The sequence below is a fragment of the Pelophylax lessonae genome, assembly GCF_965119305.1.
Source record: "Pelophylax lessonae genome assembly, chromosome: 6".
In the NCBI taxonomy this organism is placed as follows: Eukaryota; Metazoa; Chordata; class Amphibia; order Anura; family Ranidae; genus Pelophylax; species Pelophylax lessonae.
The window spans coordinates 211,154,630-211,178,506 of record NC_138773.1 but is presented as its reverse complement, the minus strand read 5'-3'; the positions used below and the strand labels follow the sequence as shown (position 1 = coordinate 211,178,506).

The window sequence follows — 23,877 nt, the reverse complement described above, 5'->3', positions numbered from 1 at the left end:
TTTTTTTTTTTTCAAAATTGTTGGTATTTTTTTTGTTTATAGTGCAAAAAATAAAAACCGCAGAGGTAATCAAATACCTTTTTATTTGTGGGAAAAAAAAAACTCTTACAGTGCCTCCTGCAGGCAAAAAAACCCTCACAGTGCCTCCTCCGTACATAAATTTTATTTGGGTACAGCGTCGCACGACAGTGCAATTGTCAATTAAAGGAATGCAGTGTCGTATCGCAAAAAATGGCCTGGTCATTAAGGGAATAAAACCTTCCGGGGCTGAGGTGGTTAAAGGTGTTTGATCTATAACACTGTTTGCGATATGTTGTGTTGTAAGAACCTGTCTTCACATACTCTAAGAACAAAGCCAAAGAGGTTTTCATGCCTGTAATTTTATGTCTGCCACTGTTTCAGAGATATGTATCATCCCCCATACAAAGGCTGCATATGTGACATTATCCGTGTTTCCCAGTGACCTACACTCTCAGATGATGCAGATTATTAGCTCAGAGAAAGATTTGCATGGTGTTGTTTTTCAGATGGAAAAAAAATCTGTCTTGTAACACTGTCCTTAATAAAAACCTGTTCACCTTTACAAAAAAAATTTGCAGGTAAAAAAAATGTGCATTTTTTTTTAGGAGCTTGTAAAACATTGCACCCACGATGAGCTCATTGTGGGAGTAATGCCCCTCTCCTGCAGACTGTCAATTAAGTTGTCTGTCCGTACCTCCGATACAAGCAGGCAGTTACTGAATGACAGGAAGCTCAATGAACTACCTAGAGCTCATCAGCACCTTGATAGTTCATTGAGAACTCTAAGAAGTCAGCCGGCCAGGGAGGGATCTGTGTATGAATGACATAGCTGTGTGAGTAGAGCTCTGCATAGCCACGCCCTTTTTGAATTGTGACAGCAGGTGGGGAGAATATCTCGGACCCGCTGTCATGAGAGGGGGGGGGGGGGCAGATACTGAACATGTTACATGATACATGTTATCCTTTAAATATAGTATAGAGTATCTATATCCTATAGAGTATGGGATAACAAAAAAAAATACATAAGCAGTGTTAACACCACATGTCACAATTAGTAGATTAAGATGCAAATCTCAACTCTTAAAAAAAAAAAAAAAAAAAGTTGAGCTTGGCCCTATCCCTGCCTTCCTCCTAACCCTCCCTATTGGTCCTTTTATACTAGGGGTATTTGTATTGAAAAATAGAAATGCTGGAAAGTTAGAGCCAAAAACGTTCTCTTTGCATCTTGGATGGAAATGGGTAAATCCCTATTAGGTTTCTCATTTTAGCTGTGTCCCATTGGGGAGACTTCCTTTCTCTTCCTGTCCTCTAGAAGTGGGAAGGAATCTGATGTCACTGCCCCCCTGGAAGATTTTCCCTTTTTTCCCAGTTCTAGTGACAACTTGAAATTTTGACAGTGATCTCTAGTGATCCCAAGAAGGGACACGAACAGCACAGACAAAGTATTCATAATTAGAGTAGGACAGATCTGTATATTTTTTAAAATGTATTTTCTCTGTCATACATGAACATCTCGTCCTTTGGTTTTGCATGCCCCATGGACAAAGCAAATTTCAAGTAAAGTTTGTAGAAGGATGCTGGCTCAACAGTTTTACATAGAATCCTATCAAACAGCATTCCTTTGTAAAAATGTCCTCTTTTTTCACTTTAGGCTGTTTATAGATTTCAGTACTATATAAGAACTATACGGGTATCTTTTTATAGGCATTTGTAAGCAAACATTCGTTTGTTGACCTTAAAGTTAGGATCGCAAGTAAGGCTTTTTTTTTTTTTTTTTACATTTAGGATAGCGTGTGGAAGAGTTAGGGTTCTTTGTCAGAATTTTGAACTATCCTTGTCCTTATTAAAAATATTTCCCCAATACCTTCTGTCCCAAGGTGAGTATTATGCAGAAACTGGGGGGGGGGGGGGGGGGATCTCCATAAAAGAAACATATTTGATGTGATATACCTAAAGGCATAGTTCACCTTTACCAAAAAAACTGCCTATGCAGATAAGGGATGTCTGTAGATAAAAACAAACTGTGCAGCTTTGACCAAAGTTGAATGATGCTATATCATTCTTGAATGATGTGCTATATGTGTAGGCCATTTACGTACCTCTTGAATCGTGACTAGAAAACTCCTAGGATGTTTCTAAGGACGTTGCTAAAAAAAGCTTAGCTGCTACTGTTCACTTTCGCCATCATAGGATCAAGCTCTTTCTCTGATTCAGTTTCTTTATTTCCCTGGTTACAGTTCCTCTGAGCTCAGTGTTTTAACCACTTGACCTCTAGCCACTGTGCTGCTACTGCGGCACAGTGGCTCGTTATCCTACGTCGCTGGACTCCTGCCCCTGTAGGCGGCGCTCGCGCGCCGCCGGAGGCGCGCTCCCGCTGTTTTCATTCACAGCGGGAGTCGGGCCAGGGGAGGAGCGGCGGCGATCGCCGCTGCTCTGCCCCGATCGTCGGGGAATCCAGTTTGGAGATCCGCCCGCCTGTGTAGACAGAGCGGGCGGATCTCCTAAGTGACAGGGAGTGACAGATCGGAGTGTTCAGCATAGCTGAACATCCGATCTGTCCCTGGCTCACTCAGTCACCTCCCCCCCCACACGTTAGTAAGCACCAGGCATACATTAACCCCTCCCTCTCCAATAAAATTAACCCCTTCCCTGCCAGTGTCATTTTTACAGTATTAGTGCATATTTATAGCACTGATTACTGCAGTAATGTCACTGGTACCCCCAAAAGTGTCAAAAATGTCAGTCAAGGGTCCGATCTGTCCGCCGCAACGTCGCAGTCCCGCAAAAAAAATCGCAGATCGCCGCCATTACTCGTTAAAAAAAAAAACACCAAAAATGACAGAAATCTTTCCCTTAGTTAGTAAACGCAATAACTTTTGCGCAAACCAATCAAAATACACTTATTGAGATTTTTTTTTACCAAACATGGGTAGCAGAAAACAAATTGGCCAAAAATTTAAAAAAAAATTGGTTTTTACATCTTTTTTGGGGGGAATTTCATATAAAAAATTTTTAAAAATATTGTTATTTTTTCAAAATAAACGCTCTTTTTTTGTTTATAGCGCAAAAAGTAAAAATAGCACAGGTGATCAAATACCACCAAAAGAAAGCTCTGTTTGTGGGAAAAAAAGGACATAAATTTCGTTTGGGTATGGTGTCGCATGACCGCGCAATTGTCAGTTAAAGTCGCACAGCGCTGAATCGCAAAAAGTGGCCCAGACGTAAGACAGCAAAATGCTCTAGTGGTAAAGTGGTTAAAGCTCTCTTCTGTGATGGTGAAGGTGAATGGTAACAGCTAGGTGTCCTATAGCAACATCCTTAGCAAGGTCCTAGAAGTTTTCCAGTCAGGCTTCATAAGATGCGTAAAGGGCCTACACCTATAGCAAGGGCATTCTCCAACTTCTTTTCTGCATAGACATGTGAACTAACCATTTAAGGCAAATAGGCTGTACTCTTTGCAAGGAAAATTGCCCCTAGAAATTAGTGAATAAGGCGAAGCTCTGCTGACTTCCATCATCCAATCATGTGCAAGCAAAAAATGCTGTTTTTATTTTTCTTGCATGTGATTGGGTATTCTGTGCAAAGAATTACCTATAGCAAACTTACCTATAGCAAGGGCAATCTCCAACTTTTGTTTTTATCTACAGATGCTACTTTTCTGCATAGACAGGTGAACTAACCATTTAGTGCAAATTGCAATGGAAGTTACACTTTGCAAGGGAATTTGCCCCAGAAATTAGTGAATGGGGCAAGGGAAGTTACACTTTGCAAGGGAATTTGCCCCAGAAATTAGTGAATGAGGCAAGGGAAGTTACACTTTGCAAGGGAATTTGCCCCAGAAATTAGTGAATGAGGCAAGGGAAGTTACACTTTGCAAGGAATTTTGCTCCAGAAATTAGTGAATGAGGCAAGAGAAGTTACACTTTACAAGGAAATTAGCTCCAGAAATTAGTGAATGAGGCAAGGGAAGTTACACTTTGCAAGGAAATTTGCCCCAGAAATTAGTGAATGAGGCGAGGCTCTGCTGACTTTCATCGTCCAATTATATGCAAACAAAAAATGCTGTTTTGATTTTTCTTGCATGTGATTGGGTATTCTTTGCAAAGTTAAACTTCACCATATTCACTAAGTTCTAGGGAAAATTGGTTTGTAAAAGACAATTTCTCCTGCAAAGTGAACAGTAAATTAATCCTATTACAGGTATTAATAAAAAACCTGACAAAGTTTCTAACAGTTCCTTACTCTACTAAAGAAAAGTGTTTTGTTGCTGTTTACCTTATCTATCTATATTACCAGATTTCAAGGGTAGGATGTGAGTGAAGGCACATTGCTAAGGACTCTTACATGTATTTTGGAGCCTGATATTACATGGTTATGTTGGTTTGTGTAATGTTTTTGAAGACATTAACACATGTGCTTGGATCTTTACTAATGGGCTGAAGCTTACATGATCACATACAACACAATTTGTTAATACAAGCGTTACTTTATGATTACCTAGTCACAAATGACATCAGAGACACAGTTTACTTAAAAATTGGTGTTGGGGTGATTCCTGGTTGCATTCACTGACCTCTGACAACCATCTTGTACATTACTTTAGGAAAAAATAAAGGGAGATTCAGCTGATGGAACCTGATTTTGGGTGATCTTATGTTTTATCTGATAATGACAATAGGGAACTTGTGATGTATCGTCCAATTACACAATCCACACAATGGGTTCATTTACTGAAGAAACAAACCCTGTTCACATAAAAAAGTGAATGTTTGCTTTGCAAAGTACATAAAATAATATGAAGCAGTGTAACTTTGAATACCCAATCACGGGCAAGTAAATACGCTTTTTTTTAAAATCCCCTTACTTACAAATGGATATTTAAAAGTTTACCTTATTTTTTAACAATCTGAACATTAGGTTCTAGGTAGGTGAACAGTCTCTATTCCGTTAGTAAACCAACAGCAGTATGAGCATAGAAAGAGACTATTTTCTGATTCTATGTTACCTTAATTGCCTTTGAAGTCTTGAGAGATTGCTGACATCACACATGACATACCCAGCACATTGGTAATTCTCTCAGCATATAGAGGTGGGCTAGGTATGATTCCTTAACTCCTAGTTTGCAAAGCCATAAAGTCACTGTAAAATGTTTTATTAAAATGTTATTCATGTGTGCTTAAACACTATTGGAAAAAAAACAAGGCAAAAGGGGGCTTTTCAGGCATCAAACAACATTTAAAAGAACAATACATCTATTTTAGACTCATTTAAAAAAAATACACAAAACACAGTACATATATGAACATATAATGATTCTTTGGTCCATCAAACATATGAAAACCACCATGAAATTAAATAGGCATATAAAATGCAAATAAACGCGTTTCAATCCTTGACACGAATCTTCCTCAGGGGGATGTATCATAGTCATGATACCTCTGAAAAACAAAAGAAATGGATGCGTCTTGAGGGAGTTCAAAGGACACCGCAGAATTCCCACTAAACGCGGAAAAAACAAAATATAAAAATGTGTTAAAAGAAAAAAAAGTTATATATATATATATATATATATATATATATATATATATATATATATATATATATATATATATATCTAGAGTATATAGATGTCTAGTTCAGAAAGTTTGTATATAGTATATTAGATACACTTCTGATCCACACATGAAGGTGAAAATTACTTTAATTGACAAAAATCAAAAGATTCAACCACCAAGGGAGGTAATGGAGGACTTCTATCAAGATATCTTTTTTTAAGTGCAATCGTATCCCATCTGTAAATATGGATAAAAATGGGGCGAATAAGTAGGGTAAAGGAAAAATAAATTATCAGAAATATAAAAAAATGAAAATTATGAGAGATGTATCGCTCCTCCCAGGAAGTATGACCGTCGCCTAACTGCTGATTTTGTAAGTTACTTACATGCATGGGTCCCATATATATATATATATATATATATATATATATATATATATATACAGTATCTCATAAAAGTGAGTACACCCCTCAAATTTTTGTAAATATTTTATTATATCTTTTCATGTAAAAACGCTGAAGAAATGACACTATGCTACAATGTAAAGTAGTGTAAATTTGCTGTCCCCTCAATATAGCTTAACACGCAGCCAATAATGTCTAAACAGCTGGCAACAAAAGTGAGTACATCCCTAAGTAAAAATATCCAAATTGGGCCCAGGGTGTCAATATTTTGTGTGGCCACCACTATTTTCCAGCACTCCCTTAACCCTCTCGGGCATGGAGTTCACCAGAGTCTCACAGGTTGCCATTGGAGTCCTCTTCCACTCCTCTATGATGACATCACGGAGCTGGTGGATGTTAGAGACCTTGCACTCCTCCACCTTCCATTTGAGGATGCCCCACAGATGCTTAATAGGGTTTAGGTGTAGAGACATGCTTGGCCAATCCATCACTATAATCCTCAGATTCTTTAGCAAGACAGTGGTCGTCTTGAAGGTGTGTTTGGGGTCGTTATCATATCACACCTCCGAAGGGGGGGGGGGGAATCATGCTCTGATTCAGTATGTCACAGTACATGTTGGCATTCATGGTTCCCTCAATGAACTGTAGCTCCCCAGTGACGGCAGTACTCATGCAGCCCCAAACCATGACACTCCCACCACCATACTTGACTGTAGGCAAGACATACTTGTCTTTGTACTCCTCATCTGGTTTCCGCCATACACGTTTGACACCACCTGAACCAAATACGTTTATCTTGGTCTCATCAGACCACAGGACATGGTGCCAATAATCCATGTCCTTAGTCTGCTTGTCTTCAGCAAACTGTTTACGGCTTTCTTGTGCATCATCTTTAGAAGAGGCTTCCTTCTGGGATGACAGCCATGCAAACAAATTTGATGCAAAGTGTGGCGTATGATCTGAGCACTGACAAGCTGACCCCCCCACCCCTTCAACCTCTGCAGCAATGCTGGAAGCACTCACACGTCTATTTCCCAAAAACGACCTCTGGATATGATGCTGAGCACATGCACTCAACTTCTTTGGTCGACCATGGCGAGGCCTGCTCTGAGTGGAACCTGTCCTTTTAAACCGATGTATGGTGTTGGCCACCGTGTTGCAGCTCAGTTTCAGGGTCTTGGCAATCTTCTTAAAGCCTAGGCCATCTTTATGTAGAGCAACAATCCTTTTTTTCAGATCCTCAGAGAGTTCTTAGCCATGAGGTGAATTGTTGAACTTGAGTGACCAGTATGAGAGAGTGAGAGCGATAACACCAAATTTAACACACTCCCCATTCACACCTGATACCTTGTAACACTAACGAGTCACATGACGCCAGGGAGGGAAAATGGCTAATTGGGCCCAATTTGGACATTTTGACTTAGGGGTGAACTCACTTTTGTTGCCAGTGGTTTAGACAGTAATGGCTGAGTTGAGTTATTTTAGGGGGACAGCAATTTTACACTGTTATACAAGCTGTACACTCACTAATTTACATTGTAGCAAAGTGTCATTTCTTCAGTGTTGTCACATAAAAAGATATAATAAAATATTTACAAATATGTGAGGGGTGTACTCACTTTTGTGAGATACTGTATACATATATATATATATATATATATATATATCTTTGTTAACAACTGCTTTTCTATTTCTTGTATGAATTTCTTGTATGTGATATTGTGCTTATATTTTACACTTTACCATTGTGATACATGTGATACATCCCCTGAGGAAGATTCGTGTCAAGAATTGAAACGCGTTTGGGTTTTTTTGCATTTTGTATGCCTTTGTAATTCATGGTGGTTTTTATATGTTTGATGGAGCAAAACAACATTATGTGTTCATAAATGCACAGTGTTTTGTGCATTTTTTAAAAATGAGTCTGAAATGAATATATTGTTTTTTCAATTTTGTTTGTTCGGTGCCCGAAAAGTCCCTTCTTGCCCTGTTTTTTCCAATACACTTAATGTTTGGGTTGTGGCACCAACTATAACCATTTCTGGGCATTATCTATATTGTTCTGCTTAAATACTAAAATATCTGTTCAATGTGTGTGACCAGGGTTTGCTGTCAGAAATCTTGCGTAAGGAAGAAGATCCCAGAACAGCATCCCAGTCTTTGCTGGTGAACCTGAGGGCGATGCAGAACTTCTTAAATTTACCAGAAGTGGAGAGAGATCGGATCTATCAGGATGAAAGGGAAAGAAGTATGAACCCCAATGTTAGCCTACTGTCTTCATCCTCTAGCAGTCCTAGCTCATCTCGAGTTCCACAGGTATGTCCAATCTGTTTAGTACATCTCTTAGAAGGCCGGAATACTGCCAAGCCTTGTAAGATGAAAACCTAAAATGTGTTTCAAAACACATATGACTGGATTCATTGTTATTTAAAGGAATCTTCTAGAAAAAGAATATGGAGGCTGCCTTTTTGTCTTTTCTCAAAATGCTAATGAAAATTCCAATGGCTTCAATACTTTTTTAACACTGACATGAGGGAAATTTGCAGACCAGAAGTTGTGACTTGACTCTGACATTCTGAAGAAGAGTCAGCCCAAAAATAGCATTTTTAAAGAGATCTGCAGTGGTAGCTTATATACTCCTTTTAGGGTTCCTTTAAATTACCTTTTATAGCAGTAAACTGAATTTTGATGAGTACTGTAACAAAAAAAAAAAATTGTCGAAGTTGGGTGATGCAGCAGGACAATCAATCTAAGCATCTAAGTAAATCCTGACTTCAGAAAAAGAAAATGCGCCTTTAGGAGTGACCCAGTCAGAGCCCAGACCTTATCCCTTAATGATGCTGTGCAATGACTTCAAGAGAGCCATTCATACCAGATATCCTACAAAAATGTGTCTGAGCTGAAGAAGTTTTGTTTGACCCAGCACTACCTAAAGCGCTTGCTTGCAGTCATTGCTGTCAAAGGTGGTTTTCACAAGCTATGCACTGCCACTTACTTTTTTCTTCCGTCACTGTGAATATTTAATGGGTATGTTCAATAAAGACATTAGAAGTTAGAATTGATTGTATGTTATCCACCTAAACTGGGTGAATGCAATCAAGCTGCTTTTCCACTTTTCTGGTGTTAATCCCTTCTTTTGATGTGTTCATGAAACATTTGTACCAAATTCAGGTAGTTCTAAAATGCGCAACTTTTACATTGTGGTGCGAATGCACCAAATTCAAAATAAGATACTAACAGTTCGTATCTTACAAAAGTGGAGCTAATTAAGACCAGTTCTCTCTTGGCGTACAGAGACAGATTGCAAAAGTGTCTTGCATGCATTCTAAAAGTGACACAGTGTGCAATGAATTCCAGAACGAGTTCTAGACAGGTATATGAATTTGGCACCTTCTGCATCGCTTTTAGAATGCATGAGAGACACTTTAGCAAAATCTGTTTGCACCATTATTTATGAATTCCTGGGATTGTGTTTGTCTATTGTTGGGACTTAGATGAGGATCAGATCACAAAAAAATCAGTTAGTTCCAAGGGGCTTGCATACTTTTTCTTACCACTGTATGTACTACTTTTTGTAGCAGGTGAATCATTTTTCAAAATTATTAACTATTAAAAAAGATCCTCTGGTCATGTATAATGAACCTGTATGTTTGGGATTTAATTAAATCTCTTATGTGCATTTATACATTTTAGGGGTGTTATCCTGCCTCTAAGTCCTAGGTACTGATAAAACATTTGAATTGTTAATCTGAATAAGCATTTCATCTTCTCAGCATGTCAAAGCTGAGTGAATGTTATTCAAGAAACAAGGCTCAGCTCCCATAATGCAGAGGAAAATTTCCCTCTTCTGACCCATTATGATGTGTGTTGTCTTTTAGAATTAAGTGGTAGCGTGGGTGGGCACAGACATATAGCTTTTGAAGGTACAGAGCTTTGGACAGCTATGATACTTGCACTTCAATTACAAAAATATGCTAAAGTTTGTACAGTTATCTCTAGTGATTTCATTCACTACTTAATTGATTCTTAATTGGACCAGAGTTCTTCTTTTATTCAGCAGGCTTTACCATTCACCAGTGTTCATTCTGAAACGAACAGGTAACAAATATATGAGACCCCTGTGTCATCCAGTCATAGGAATACTTCTCCTTTTGCCCTTCACTTGTCAGCTGATGGCAGAATCAGTCAATTAAAGCAGTGTGCCAGAATAGAGAAAATAACAATAACAGTTTAAGAACATTAAAGGCACAAATCAGAAGCAACCTGGGGCCCGAGATGCGAAAATGAAATTTCTCTTTTCATTTCCGCTCATTTCCTAGGTGAAATTGGGTGTCCGACTGGTTAGCATAATGAGGATAATGGTAACTTGAGCTATGTGCTCAGATGACATACGTTCATGTTTAATAAAGGATGAGAGGGACATGAGGGAGTGCCGTAAATTGAGTAGTAATTTATTATTTAGAGACCTTTACCCATTTTCTCATTTTTTCTGGGAGAATTGGTTCCTGCACTGAAGACTTTATCAGACAACAGGAAGGGAACAGAAGACACACACCTCATGTACAATAACTACGATTGTTTTCCCCTTGTTAACCCCTTCATAAGTAGAAAGTTGGTAAATTATGAAAGGATTTGCAAGTGCTTGTGCTACAGTGAAACTAGACATCATGAAAAGAAATCTAACTGAGATTGGCATGTGTTGAGGCAGACAGGAAATACTGGTGGTCTTGTGGTAGTCTTGTTTTGCCTTCATACAGGTATAAGAGCTCATTAACACCATGGTCGGGCAAAGTTGGGCTGCATTGCTCAATGGGCTCCAAATGCAAGAACAATGCAAATAGAAAAGGCCTTGTGTTGTGGGATGGGAAAAAAACAGGAACATTTTGCTAGGTAACACAGCATGTTCTGACATGCTGCAGTGCAGGATAAATGCATTAAGTTAATAAAAAAAACTGTAATTAAAGAAAACTCACTGTAACATGTGCTAACAATGCAATGCAGTGCAGCTCAGAGCAAGTTAAAAAACACATGCATGCGCATTATGTGCGGGCTAACCCATGCGCTATGGTGTGAATGACCCCCCCACACTGTATGATGGCAGTACAGGTACAATAATTTAAACCACTAGGACTTCAATGAGGACTGAAAAATGGAAAGTCCAGCGATGGCTCTCTCCACTGTGTCTCTAGCCTCTTATATAAAATATACAGTCAGTCCCTGGGTTACAAACAAGAGGTAAATTTTTTAAGTGTAACTCCAGACAAAAAAATAATTTACACATTTTTTGGATAGCATAGGGAGGCATTAACACCCCTGTAATGTTTGTTTTGCTGTCTGTGCCCCTGTTCAGAAGATTTCACCTCTTTTTCTGTCCCTCTGACAATTGGATTTTGAAAATTTTGGGTTGTAGTGGAAACAAGGATTGGTGATAAAGCTTTAGTGGAGACACCTTTTTCCCCATGATAACTCATTTCTACCCCTAGGAAGGATTTCCCTTCCTAGGGGTAGATTTCTTCTCACTTCCTGTTGTCTCCCTCTGTTTGTAAGTATGAATCGTATGTAAATCGTATATTTGTAACTCAGGTACTGCCTGTATATTTGGCTGTACCTATCCTAATAAACAAGTAATAGCAAACTCAATGGACCACTTTTTCTTTTCCTGTTGTTGCTCTTCTTTGTTTCTACATATATACTCTGTATTCATGTTTTATGTTCACAAATTGGAAGTTTTCATTGCCTGGTATAGCATAAAAATCAATATACTGTACATAGGTATATAATGTATATATACTGTACATATGGGTTTACATTAAAGAGTACTACACATTGAACAATTGGAAAAAAAGATTATTTTTTATTGTTTTGTATGTCTATAACATCAATGTTTGCTGTAGCTGATAAAGGGTTAATGAAGTGCCAACCAATGGATTATGAAATATAAACTGTACTGACAACCCCTGCATACAGATTTATTGAACACATGAACAAAAAGTCAAGGTCTCTTTCCTTCCATGTTCCCCAACAGCAATTATTCCCAATCACAATTAACCTGATTAAAATAATGGACAGGAAGTGTCCCACCGTAGCTAATGCTCCTTGGCACCAACCCTACTGAGTCCTTTGACAATTTCTGCACAGATGGCTCAGCTGAAACATTTTTCTTGTTTCTGTCTTTTCCCCCCTTCCCCACAACCTCCCTACAGATGAAAACCGCCACTACTCCGACATCCGACATCCAGGTGAAAGTAGAAGGGGAATCTTCCAATGTTACCATCACAGCTGCTGTTTACGACGAAATTCAGCAGGAGATGAAACGAGCAAAGGTGTCCCAAGCTCTCTTTGCCAAAGTAGCTGCTAATAAAAGTCAGGTGAGTGAGCTGGAAAGGGGAGCCAGTTGTATGATCTGTTGTGATATCCTGTATCCCCAGTACACCTTATAAAACATTGCATCTGGTCATAGAATCATGATGGTATAACCCTATCTTATTTCAGGCTAAAGGGAAAAAATAGCACTATGTCGCCAGTCCGTTTACCAGCACCTCATTTCATAATCTTATCTTGAAATGATGATACATCTCTTTTTTAGCAACAATTTAATGTTTATTATGTAGGAAAAATAGCATCAAGATATATAAAAAGTTTTTCACCACCTAATAAAAATGCTATGCCTGATATTATTCTTGCAAGCTGCTTTTCCGATGCAACCTAAGCTCACTAAAAGGTAAAGAAGAACTTTTTGTGTGCTCACACCTCTAACTGTAATTTACAGTTTCGTTTTTTTTTTTTTGTTTTTTTTTTTTGGAATTGTGTGATTCCACTCCTTTTTTCAGGTGTAGTTGAGTATGTCTGAACCAATTGGGAACTCAGCTGCCATATTGTAATATTTATTTATTACAGGTACTTATATAGTGCCAACAACGTATACAGTGCTTTACATATACTGCATATTCAAATCAGTCCCTGCCCTCAAGGAGTCTACAATCTAAGGTCCCTAACTCACATTCATACATACAGGCAAATTTACCTACCAGCATGTCTTTGCAGTGTGGGAAGTAACCCATGCATGCCTAGGGAGAACAAGCAAACTCCATGCAGGTAGCATCAGGGTTGGGATTCAAACCAGAAATCCTAGCGCTGCCAGTTGGAAGTGCTAACCACTCAGCCACTGTGCTGTCCAGTTCACACTTCCCTTGTTTTGCTGTGTGTAACTTATATTGCCAATAAAGTATATATAAGGCCCAATCTTTTTCCCTAGTTTGGAGGAAATATTTAAAACCCCAATCAGTTTTTTTTTGCCCTCTGGGTCCCATTGGAGAGTTCTTCCTTCAATATCCTTCCTAGGCAAAGACTATCCTCCTATCCAAAGACTGATAAGCTGCCAGATTTTACATTTTGTTTTCTAGCACATATAAGCTCCAATGGAAGAAACCCCATTGGAACTGGAACAAGAGGCCCTATTAGCAGATTACCCCTTTAATTCTTTTCTCTTGACCACTCAAAAGTTTGCATTTCTCATTACTTTAGTCTCAGCGACAGTTATCATTAGGACAAAAAGAGACATTGAATCCTTCTAGCGGGGACAGAGAGAGCAATGAAAATCTGACAGGGGTTCTAACCCTTTAACACTTTATAGAAAACTAAAACATTTTTGACTTCTTATGGACATTGGATACATCTAGTTAAATTCCTAATTATCCCTTGTTTTCTATGACTTCCATCTAGTTTTTGGACATTTTTTAGTATACTTGAATGGAAAGTTAATAAGCATGATGGCTTAGCTTTGAACAAAACATGTTCAAGAAGAACAAAGTAACTTCTGTCAAGCCTAAACTGGCAGTCTGTCAGATTGTGTATTTGCCAGAAGGGACAGTTGTCTGAGAGCATCTGTATCTTGAGGACATGTCTTTGAGGTGCACTACGCAGAAGCGTAGTCAGGAAAAAAGCCAAAGTTCAGTAACGAATGGTTGCAAGTTGGGATTAGGCAGAAGCATAGTCGAGGAACAAGCCAAAGGTCGGTAATGAATGGTAGTGAAGATACAGACAGGAGCAAGAGAGACAAAAGCAATATATTGGCTGGAGGGAGCACAATACTCTGGCAAACAGGAAGTGCAGAGACATGGCTTAAATGAGGAAGTTCATGGGAGGAGAAAAGAGTTCAAGGTTTAAGACAAACAAGATTCAAGGCAGGATCATTCAAGTAATAGTCCAGTGTTCCAGGTGGCTCAGCAAGCATAGTCATTACCAGACACAGCAGAGGTTCATATCCAGATCCTGACAATATCATATTTTCTTATTTTTAACAGGTTTTTTTTTTACATTCCTTCAGTTACTTCCTAATCTCCATGCCTAGACAAATGATTTCATACATCCCTGGAGTCCTAAGGAGGGGCGGAGGGGTTTTCTCAGTTAAACACGCCCTCTAATCTGCATGCCTGAGCTAAGAGCAGATGGATTCCAGGAAGTAAATGCTACATGAATCATCTGCCCTTACTTAAGATGGCCACAGCCAGAAATACAAGGGGGAGGGGAGGGGGTTTCTAAGTGATTGCTGAGCAAAATAAAGCATGTAAACATGGATGGATGAGTAAGTTTGCTTTGAATATTTAAAATGAATTAAATAGCGCTTTTGGTTTGTGGTGATCAGATACAGTGTAGTTCCGCTTTAATATAGAAGAAGTAATTATTGCAATAACTGTGTAGGTCAATGAAGCCATACATGTACTAAAGTGCATCAGGGTAGTATGTATTATCCTGTGCCTTTCATGACTCTTGTATCCTAAAGTATTTTTAAGCATTTCACTTGGAGGGCTTTTGATTTCTTTAGCCCCTTGTCACAGTAACTTGTAAGCTTATACAATAGTTATTTAGTGCAATACTGAAAACACTAATGGATAAGGAAAATAATAGGTTAACAAGTTAAATTTCTTGTGGTCTGGTGTCCTTAGTGCTGTGTCACAACCTACGGTGCTCTCCTAATGCTGTTAGTCTGCTCTGGATCTGTAGCCCATGAGAACTGAAAAGCCAGCATTAGTCGTGATGGGAACATTACACCTGATTGGTCATGGAGTGTGCTACCATAAATAATACCCTGGCCTGTTTTGAATTTCACAGATAGTCCCAGGCCTGTCTAATAAGGAAACTTTCACAGACATTAAATAAAGGCCTAACATCCCATTAGGGAGATATAAGTCATACAGACGTTTCATGGGCTGTGCAGTTAATGACCAGCATTCTGGGCGAGGTTACCACCATTGTGCAAGTTTAATAAGAGAAAATAAAATTCACTTAAAGGAATCTTCTAAATAAGTTATTGAACACACGGATGCTGTTTATGGGGCTTAAGATGAATTATGTTGGAGGTATCAGAGCCAAGTGGTCTGATAATGAGAGCCAGACAACAAAGATACATTTATACAGGCAGCCAAGCCTGAAACTTGCTGTGTTGTGGAGGCTCTACTTATTTTAACCATGTCCTGTTTACTTTTAATTTTATTTTTCATATGGACATTGTTAAAACTTCTTATCAGACAGCTATTGGTAGTAATCTGGTATTTTATTTATTTATATTTTTCAGTAAAAACGAGGAATAATAGTATTCTACCCTCTATTGTTTAAACAGAATAATTTTATTTACTTTATATCTGCTTGCTAAAGCAAAATAGGGAGAGTATATAATTGGAATGTCAGCCAATATCTTGTGTAAATGTAGGTTAGAGTGGGTTAGGGTTGAATTCTCTGTTACATTTTTATTGCTATCTGTGTTCTTGCTAAAGAAATTACCTAAACTTCTGTCTCAGTGACCACACAGGATGTGAGGAGAGTGATCCTAGTGGGGACATGAACAGTGAATAGAAATTGATAGTTGTTTATTCTTCGCCCACTCTGCTACTGTTTGTATCAACACTGGAGATATTTCAATTAACTTCCTGTCTCAGTAGCCACTAAGGATGTAAGGGGACATCTCCACTGTGACATCACACTCAGCAATAATACTTAATAAAAGGTATATTGCTTTTGCGATTAAAAATTGCAAAAAAAAGGTTTTCAGGTGGAGTTGGGCTTTAGCTTTATTTATTTTTTTGTTTAGAGGTGTAATAATCCTGAAGAAACTATAATCTGGGCAGAGGCAAAAGGATATGGTGAGCAATTGGCCAGTTTGCGTATCGTTTTGTATAAAGTCCACTGACCAATAGGAAGGTATAGTGCCATTTTAAACATGGCCTTTTGTAAGATCTAGTAACCAGTGTAGCGACGTGGTACCATTTTTAACATGGCATAAGGATCAGTGGTAAACTAAAATAGCCATTTAGGTCACTGAAAACACTGCCCCCTAAACTAAGGCTTCCCTCCACAATTCCAGGGTTCCTCCTAACCCCTCCTGTCTGCTTCACACACTGCAGTATATGGGAAAAAATAGAAATAAATATAAACTCAATGCTATGGAATAGTTAAAAATTATGTGTGTCCCTGCACGATGATTACACCTGTAGTGAGGAAAAAAATCCCAGTGCATGTTTTAGATTACTGTGGTGCTTACTAATCAATAAATAAATAAAATTCCAAAATATGCAAACTCATTATGAAATATAAAAAGCAAAAAGTGCAATAAACCTAAAGTGCCTCATATGAGAATCTTATATATATATATATATATATATATATATATATATATATATATATATATATATATATATATATATATATACCTCCAATGTAAATGTATTACCATACGTAAATTACCTTTATATATGTATCATCATACTGAAATATAACTATATTGTAGTCAATTTCTTAGTGTTAAACTAAATTATAAAAAGTCTCAGTAAATAAAGTCCCAAATATAAAATCCACTGTGTGCAGATTAAAGTGACCAATGCTCAAACTTCACAAGGTCCAGTGTTCAATAGTGCAACCACTCCTTACTCCCCTCCTTTATCACCACACTCACCGAAACATGATGAATATGTATGATAAGTGGGTCTACAAGCGCTGTGGAATTTGGATACTGTCTCCATTAGTGTTCCTGGCGACCCTGCTCTGTTCAGAAGGATTTTCCGCTCTTTTCCTATGTTATGCATGCCCCCTGGTGACGTCAGTGTGACGAAACGTATTGGGCAGGGCTTGTTGGCGTCACTCCTCTTTTGCATTTCCGGCAGATGGAACGCAGATGAGTGTGAGAAGTCAATTGAGCGTTCTCGGTTTGTGTAATGAGAGCAATTTAATTCGGTGAGTAGTTTTTTAATGTGTTTTTATGGCATAAATAAAACTAAATGACGCTATTGGAGGCTGCCTTGGATTTTTATCTCCCAATACATGCACACATAATGGAGAAAAACTCCTTCTAAACAGACTGGGGTCACCAGGAGCAGTAAAGGAGGCAGTATCCAAATTCCAAAGCGCTTGTAGGTCCACTTATGGCACATAAGGGGTCATCATGTGTGGTGACAAAGGAGGGAAGGACAGAGTGGTTGCACTATCGAACACCAGACGTGAAGTTTGAGCACTGGTCACTTTAATCTGCACACAGTGGATTTTTTATTTGAGACTTTATTTATTGAGACTGTTTATTATAAATTGGTTTAGCACGAAGAAAATGAATATGATATAGGAGATTGTTGTATGTATAGGGCACTTTAAATCTCAGTATGATGGTACATGTATGATAATGAATTTACATTGGAAGTGTTTATGTATGAGATTCACGTATGGATCACTTTGAGTTTTTGGCACTTTTTGCACTTTATATTTCATAATGAGTTTGCATATTTTTACATTTATTTATTGATTAGTAAGCGCATCACTAATCTTAAACGTGTAATGGCAAAAACTACCTTGCAAGTCACTGCATTAAGTAGATAGATGGCTGAACTGCTAAAAAATTGTAGTTCTTTCACTTGTGTAGGTGGTAAACTAGTACTTCCATCTGGGTAAGGAGAATGGTTCCTGACTTGCCAACACTGCATGCCATTCGGGAGGCAGAATCTAAAATAAATAATCTCAGCTGCCCATCCTTAATATTGCAACTTGTGGGATGACAAAGTTACTTAAAATAGGATGTTGCGCTCACCCTCATCAATGATGATGAGGAAGAAGAAAGAGTAACACAAAGACACACCAGCAACTTTTTTTTGTTTTGTTACAAATGCTTTATTTGTATCTATGAAATTTTGAAATATATACAGTAGATGTTAAACACATTTCTGTCTCATTTATTACTTTATAATAATATTGACACAAAGAGACACAACATCGTTTTTTTTAACCGCTTGCCGCCCGCCCGCCGTCATATGACGGCGGAGCGGAGCGACCATTATCCTGGGCCGCCGTCATATGACGGCGGCACTTTAAGCAGGGCAGGCGCGCGATCGCGTGCACGCCGCCCTGCACTGTCGGTGTCGGGGTGTCCCCGGGACACCCCCCGTCACCGGCAGGGGGGAAACAGCCAATGGGCGTGGCTGTTTCCCACGTGATCGGCTGTGTTCCAATGACACAGCCGATCACAATGAAGGCGCCCACTAGATGACCGCGCATGCGCGATCGGGAGCGCGCAGCGCGGTCGTGTCGGTGGCACTGTGTTCCGTAGGAACACAGCTGTCACCGGCGGTAGTAAACAGTCACTGACAGTGACTGTTTACTATGTGATCGGCTGTGAATCCATTCACAGCCGATCACAAAATGTAAACAAAGAGCAGTAACTGACTGTTACTAGCTCTTCTCCTCTCATACAGTTTCCAGTATGAGGGGAGCAGAGCTAGAAATAGTGAGTTACTGCTCTGTACACCTGTAAAATGTAAAATCACACTGATAAACTTGTCCCCACACAGTCCTCAGCCCCCCCCCCCCCCCCAATATCACCTGTCACCCAACAGTCACCTCATCAGTGCCCAGAAATTGCCACCCATAACGTTCACATGTGAGCGCAGCGATCGCGGGCAGAATCACTGCGATTCTGCCCGCGATCCGGAAATCATTGCAAATCGCGGGACGCCTGTGCGTTGCCCGTGATTTGCAATAGCACCCCAAACGCTGTGCGATGTTGCCGCCATTTCCGCCTGCCAAATCGCGGTAACATCGCGCAAACATCGCATGACGCCCAAAAAAGGTACAAGAGTTTCTTTGGAGCGTCATGCGTTGTTTGCGTGATGTTACCGCGATTCGGCAGGCGGAAATCGCAGCAACATCGCACAGCGTTTGGGGTGCTATTGCAAATCACGGGCAATGCACAGGCGCCCCGCAATTTGCAATGATTTCTGGATCACGGGCAGAATCGCAGTGATTCTGCCCGTGATCGCTACGCTCACATGTGAACATAGCCTAAAGTTCACCGGTCACCAGAGACTGCCATCAGTACCGCCGTGCACCATCGCCCGTCACCTGTCACCCATCAGTGACCATCGCCCGTCACCTGTCACCCCATCAATCACCGTCACCTGTCACCCCATCAATCACCGTCACCTGTCACCCCATCAGTCATCGTCACCTGTCACCCCATCAGTCATCGTCACTTGACACCCCATCAGTGATCGTCACTTGTCACCCCATCAATCATCGTCACATGTCACCCCGTCAGTGACTGTCATCTGTCACCCCATCAATCATCGTCATCTGTCACCCCATCAATCATCATCACCTGTCACCTCATCAATCATCGTCACCTGTCACCCCATCAATCATCGTCACCTGTCACCTCATCAATCATCATCACCTGTCACCTCATCAATCATCGTCACCTGTCACCCCATCAGTCATCGTCACCTGTCACCCCGTCAGTCATCGTCACCGGTTTGCCATATACATGCAATCACTTACTGACCGCCTAAGGACTATATGCGTCGGCCATTAAAAGCTAAATACTGGGGTTATGGCAGCAGATAGCCCCCATAACCCCGGTATTTTTTGAAACGGCGGGCGGTCGGCTTTCAGATAAGGGTGATCCCAGTGGCGGATTCGCCGCGGAATTACCCTTACGGTGCAGGGGAAGAGGTGCCCCCCCCCCTCCTGCCGCGTCCCAGACGTTTTCCCAGCTTACCGGACCCGCCGGCAGCGGGGAAAACTATCCGGTCCCGGATCCTCAGAGACAGGAAGTCGAGTGAGGGCAAGATGGCCCTCACTCAACTCTATGGTCTTGGAGGACCGGAGCTACGTCAAAAGACGTTGCCTAGCAACCGGTTTAAAGGGCCGCTTTTTTTTTTTTGCTTTTTTTTTTTCCTCTTTCAACAATTTTTTTTTTTTTTTTGCTTTTTTAGTGTAGTTGTGAGGTGTGAGGTCTTTTTGACCCCAGATCTCACAATAAAGAGGACCTGTCATGCCTATTTCTATTACAAGGGATGTTTACATTCCTTGTAATAGGAATAAAAATGATCAAAACATTTTTTTTTTTTAACTGTGTAAAAATAAAAAAATAATAAATAAAATAAATAGGAAAAAAAAAAAAAAAAAAAAATTAAAGCGCCCTGTCCCCGTTAGCTCACGCGCAGAAGCAAACGCATACGCAAGTCCCGCCCACATATGTAAACGGTGTTCAAACCATACATGTGAGGTATCGCCGCGATCGTTAGAGCGAGTGCAATAATTTGAGCCCTAGACCTCCTCTGTAACTCTAAGCTAGTAACCTGCAGAAATTTTTAAAATGTTGCCTATGGGGATTTTTAAGTACCAATGTTTGGCGCCATTCTGTGAGCATGCGCAATTTTGAAGCATGACATGTTGGGTATCTAATTACTCGGCGTAACATTATCTTTCACATTATGGAAAAAAATTGGGCTAAATTTACTGTTTTCTTATTTTTTAGTTCAAAAAAGTGAATTTTTTTCAAAAAAATCGCATTTGGAAGACTGCTGCGCAAATATGGTGTGATAAAAAATATTGCAACGATCTCCATTTTATTCTCTAGGGTCTCTGCTAAAAAAAAATATATAATGTTTGGGGGTTCAAAGTAGTTTTCTAGCAAAAAAAATGATTTTAGCTTGTAAACACCAAGTGTCAAAAATAGGCCCAGTCTTAAAGTGGATAAATGGACAACTTTGTGTAAAGCGCTACTTGGATGTGAGGCCTATGTATGTGGCCAGGCTGTGAAAAAGTGTTACACATGTGGTATCGCCATACTCAGGAGGAGTAGCAGAATGTATTTTGGGGTGCAAGTTTTGCTATGTACATGCGATGTGTTAGAAATATTGCATAAATGGACAGCTTTGTGTAAAAAAAAATGTGTTTTCATTTTCTTTCCACATTTTCCAAAAACTTGTGGAAAACAATGACATATTCAAAAGACTCATTATGCCTCAAAAATTATACGTTGGGCTGTTTGCTTTCCAAAATGGGGTCATTTTATGGGGGTTTCCATTGTCCTGGTGCTCCAGGGCCTTCAAAAGTGCGATAGGTTGTCAGGAAATGATATGTGTAATTTGTGCTCCTAGAATGCCGGACGCTGCTACTCGGATGTTAGGCCTCTGTATGTGGCCAGGCTGTGAAAAAGTCTCACACATGTGGTATCGCCATACTCAGGCGGAGTAGTAGAATGTGTTTTGGGGTGTAGTTGAAAGTATACATGTGCTGTGTGAGAGAAATAACCTGTTAATACGGCAATTTGTAAAAAAAAAAAAATAAAAAAAAATAAATCTTCATATTGCAAAGCATTGTGGGAAAAAATTACAACTTCAAAAAACTCATCATGCCCCTTATTAAATACCTTGGAATGTCTACTTTCCAAAAAGGGGTCATTTGGGGGGTATTTGTACTTTCCTGACCTTTTAGTGTCTCAAGAAATGAGATAGGCCTTCAGTACATCAGGTGTGATCAAGTGTGATCAATTTTCAATGAATAGCACCATAACTTGTGGACTCTATAACTTTCACAAAGACCAAATAATATACACTTATTTGGGTTTTTTTTTACCAAAGATAAGTAGCAGTATAAATTTTGGCCAAAATTTGTGAAGAAAAATGACTAATTTGCAAAATTTTATGACAGAAACAAAGAAAAATGCGTTTTTTCACGATATTTTCAGTCTTTTTTTATTTATAGCACAAAAAATAAAAAACCCAGTATTGATCAAATACCATCAAAAGAAAGCTCTATTTGTGTGAAAAAAAGGACACAATTTTTGTATGGGTACAGTGTTGCATGACTGAGTAATTCTCAGTCAAAGTGTGAGAGCGCTGAAAGCTGAAAATCGGTCTGGGCAGGAAGGGGGTGAAAGTGCACTGTAGGCAAGTGGTTAAAGAAGCTTTGTCATTGGTTATTGTGGGAACACAATTAATGGTTGCAGCTATCCATTGGTTAGGGTATTGCACATAGGGAAAACACGTATAAAAGGTAGTGTGGGGGTGTCATCTTATCACTTGTGGGATGAGTTTAATGATTGTTATGGTGCAGGCAGTGGATGTGCAATAGTGTCAAGAGGGACTCATTGTTCACTTAGTGTCTCAGGGCATACACTAGTTCCCCCTTTACTAAGATTTGTCATTTTTTGACATTTTCTTTGCAAAATGACACAGAATATCAACAAATTAATCATCAGAATATACTGTATCAGTATCAATAGAATTATAAAGCATTCAGGTTGTCCTTCTGGGATTTTAAACTATTGCACGAGAAACGTGATAATTTATTTTTCTCTCAATAGAAACCTTGGCTTAACTACACCTGTGACATAATATACACCGCATTCCTCCCAATCAAATGATAGGCAAATGAGTTACACCAGAGAGTACAAAGGTTCTTAGGGGCCACTGACTAGGTAGCTTTTCGGGATTTTTTTTTTTTATAACTAAGCAAATCACTTTGAAGCTTAGTAATTATTTTGAAACCTGAGGCACACAGTTGACTGGTTTCACATTTTCATATTTATTTATTGAACAACAATAGTTTTGGTCCAACACAAACCAATGAATACTATATATTTTCCATGAAGTAGTGTGCATCAGCAATAATGAGACTTCTCTGCAGCAGAAGGGGGGGGGGGGGTAACAATCTATGGCAAGTGGGGCACAGTTGGAAACTCTAGTGGGGTGCATTCCCATGTAGAGTCCTGAAGGAATTTAAGAAATCTGTAGGTATTTTTATTCACAATTGCCAGCCAAAATGGTTGCGTCTATACAGTCTGTTTACAGGTTGAAGGCAGGGAGCAGCCTGGCTTTGCTGTTTGGCAAGGCCTTGTAAATGTCAGAACTGCATGTACAAATATACAAATCCTTTGATAGGCAAAACCATTATATATATATATATATATATATATATATATATATAGATAGATAGATAGATAGATAGATAGATAGATAGATAGATAGATAGATAGATAGATAGATAGATAGATAGATAGATAGATAGATAGATAGATAGATATACAGCATATATATATACATCTCTCTCTCTCTTTAATATATATATATATATATATATATATATGAACCGACCCTAAAGCGAAACATTTTATTATTTTACAAACAGCTGTAATTAAAACAAATGTAGTCTTCAGTGGACCCTGGGTATTAGGAGGGAATGCTAGTGATTAGAAAGAAAAATCCAAGAAGCAATCTGAGATCCACTTTTAACTGGAAAGTGTCTACAGATAAAATGACCAGCTCCCATCTGGCTGGAAGCAACTGGAGAGGGCAAGGATCTAAACCTTTAGATCCTTTACTAATGGAAACTTTGCTCCAGGATTCATGGGATAAGCTAGTTTGTTGCTTGATTGCTCATTTGACTATTCTACACAGCCCCTTCAAGTCTCCAGCCTTGCTGTGAAATGCATTGTAGCGAAAACCACTAGAAACTAACTTAGGCTGCTAAATGAATAGACACACAAACCCTCCTATATACCACATGGCAAAATATAATGAGGGTTGGAACTGTTAAGTGACTGAAACTGCTAAATGCATAATGCTACTTGGCAAAAC

General features: G+C 39.2%; 1 protein-coding gene across 4 annotated transcripts in view; it reads left to right on the top strand.

Moving 5' to 3' along the window:
• Positions 1-23,877, top strand: part of SATB2 (SATB homeobox 2) — a 289,250-nt gene that overhangs the window by 196,733 nt on the left and 68,640 nt on the right. For all 4 annotated transcript variants that reach the window (XM_082261098.1, XM_082261096.1, XM_082261097.1 and 1 more), the window contains 2 exons: positions 8,084-8,296; positions 12,184-12,348. In XM_082261098.1, coding sequence (XP_082117224.1) covers positions 8,084-8,296; positions 12,184-12,348 — 378 coding nt within the window. The remainder of the gene's footprint in view (positions 1-8,083; positions 8,297-12,183; positions 12,349-23,877) is intronic.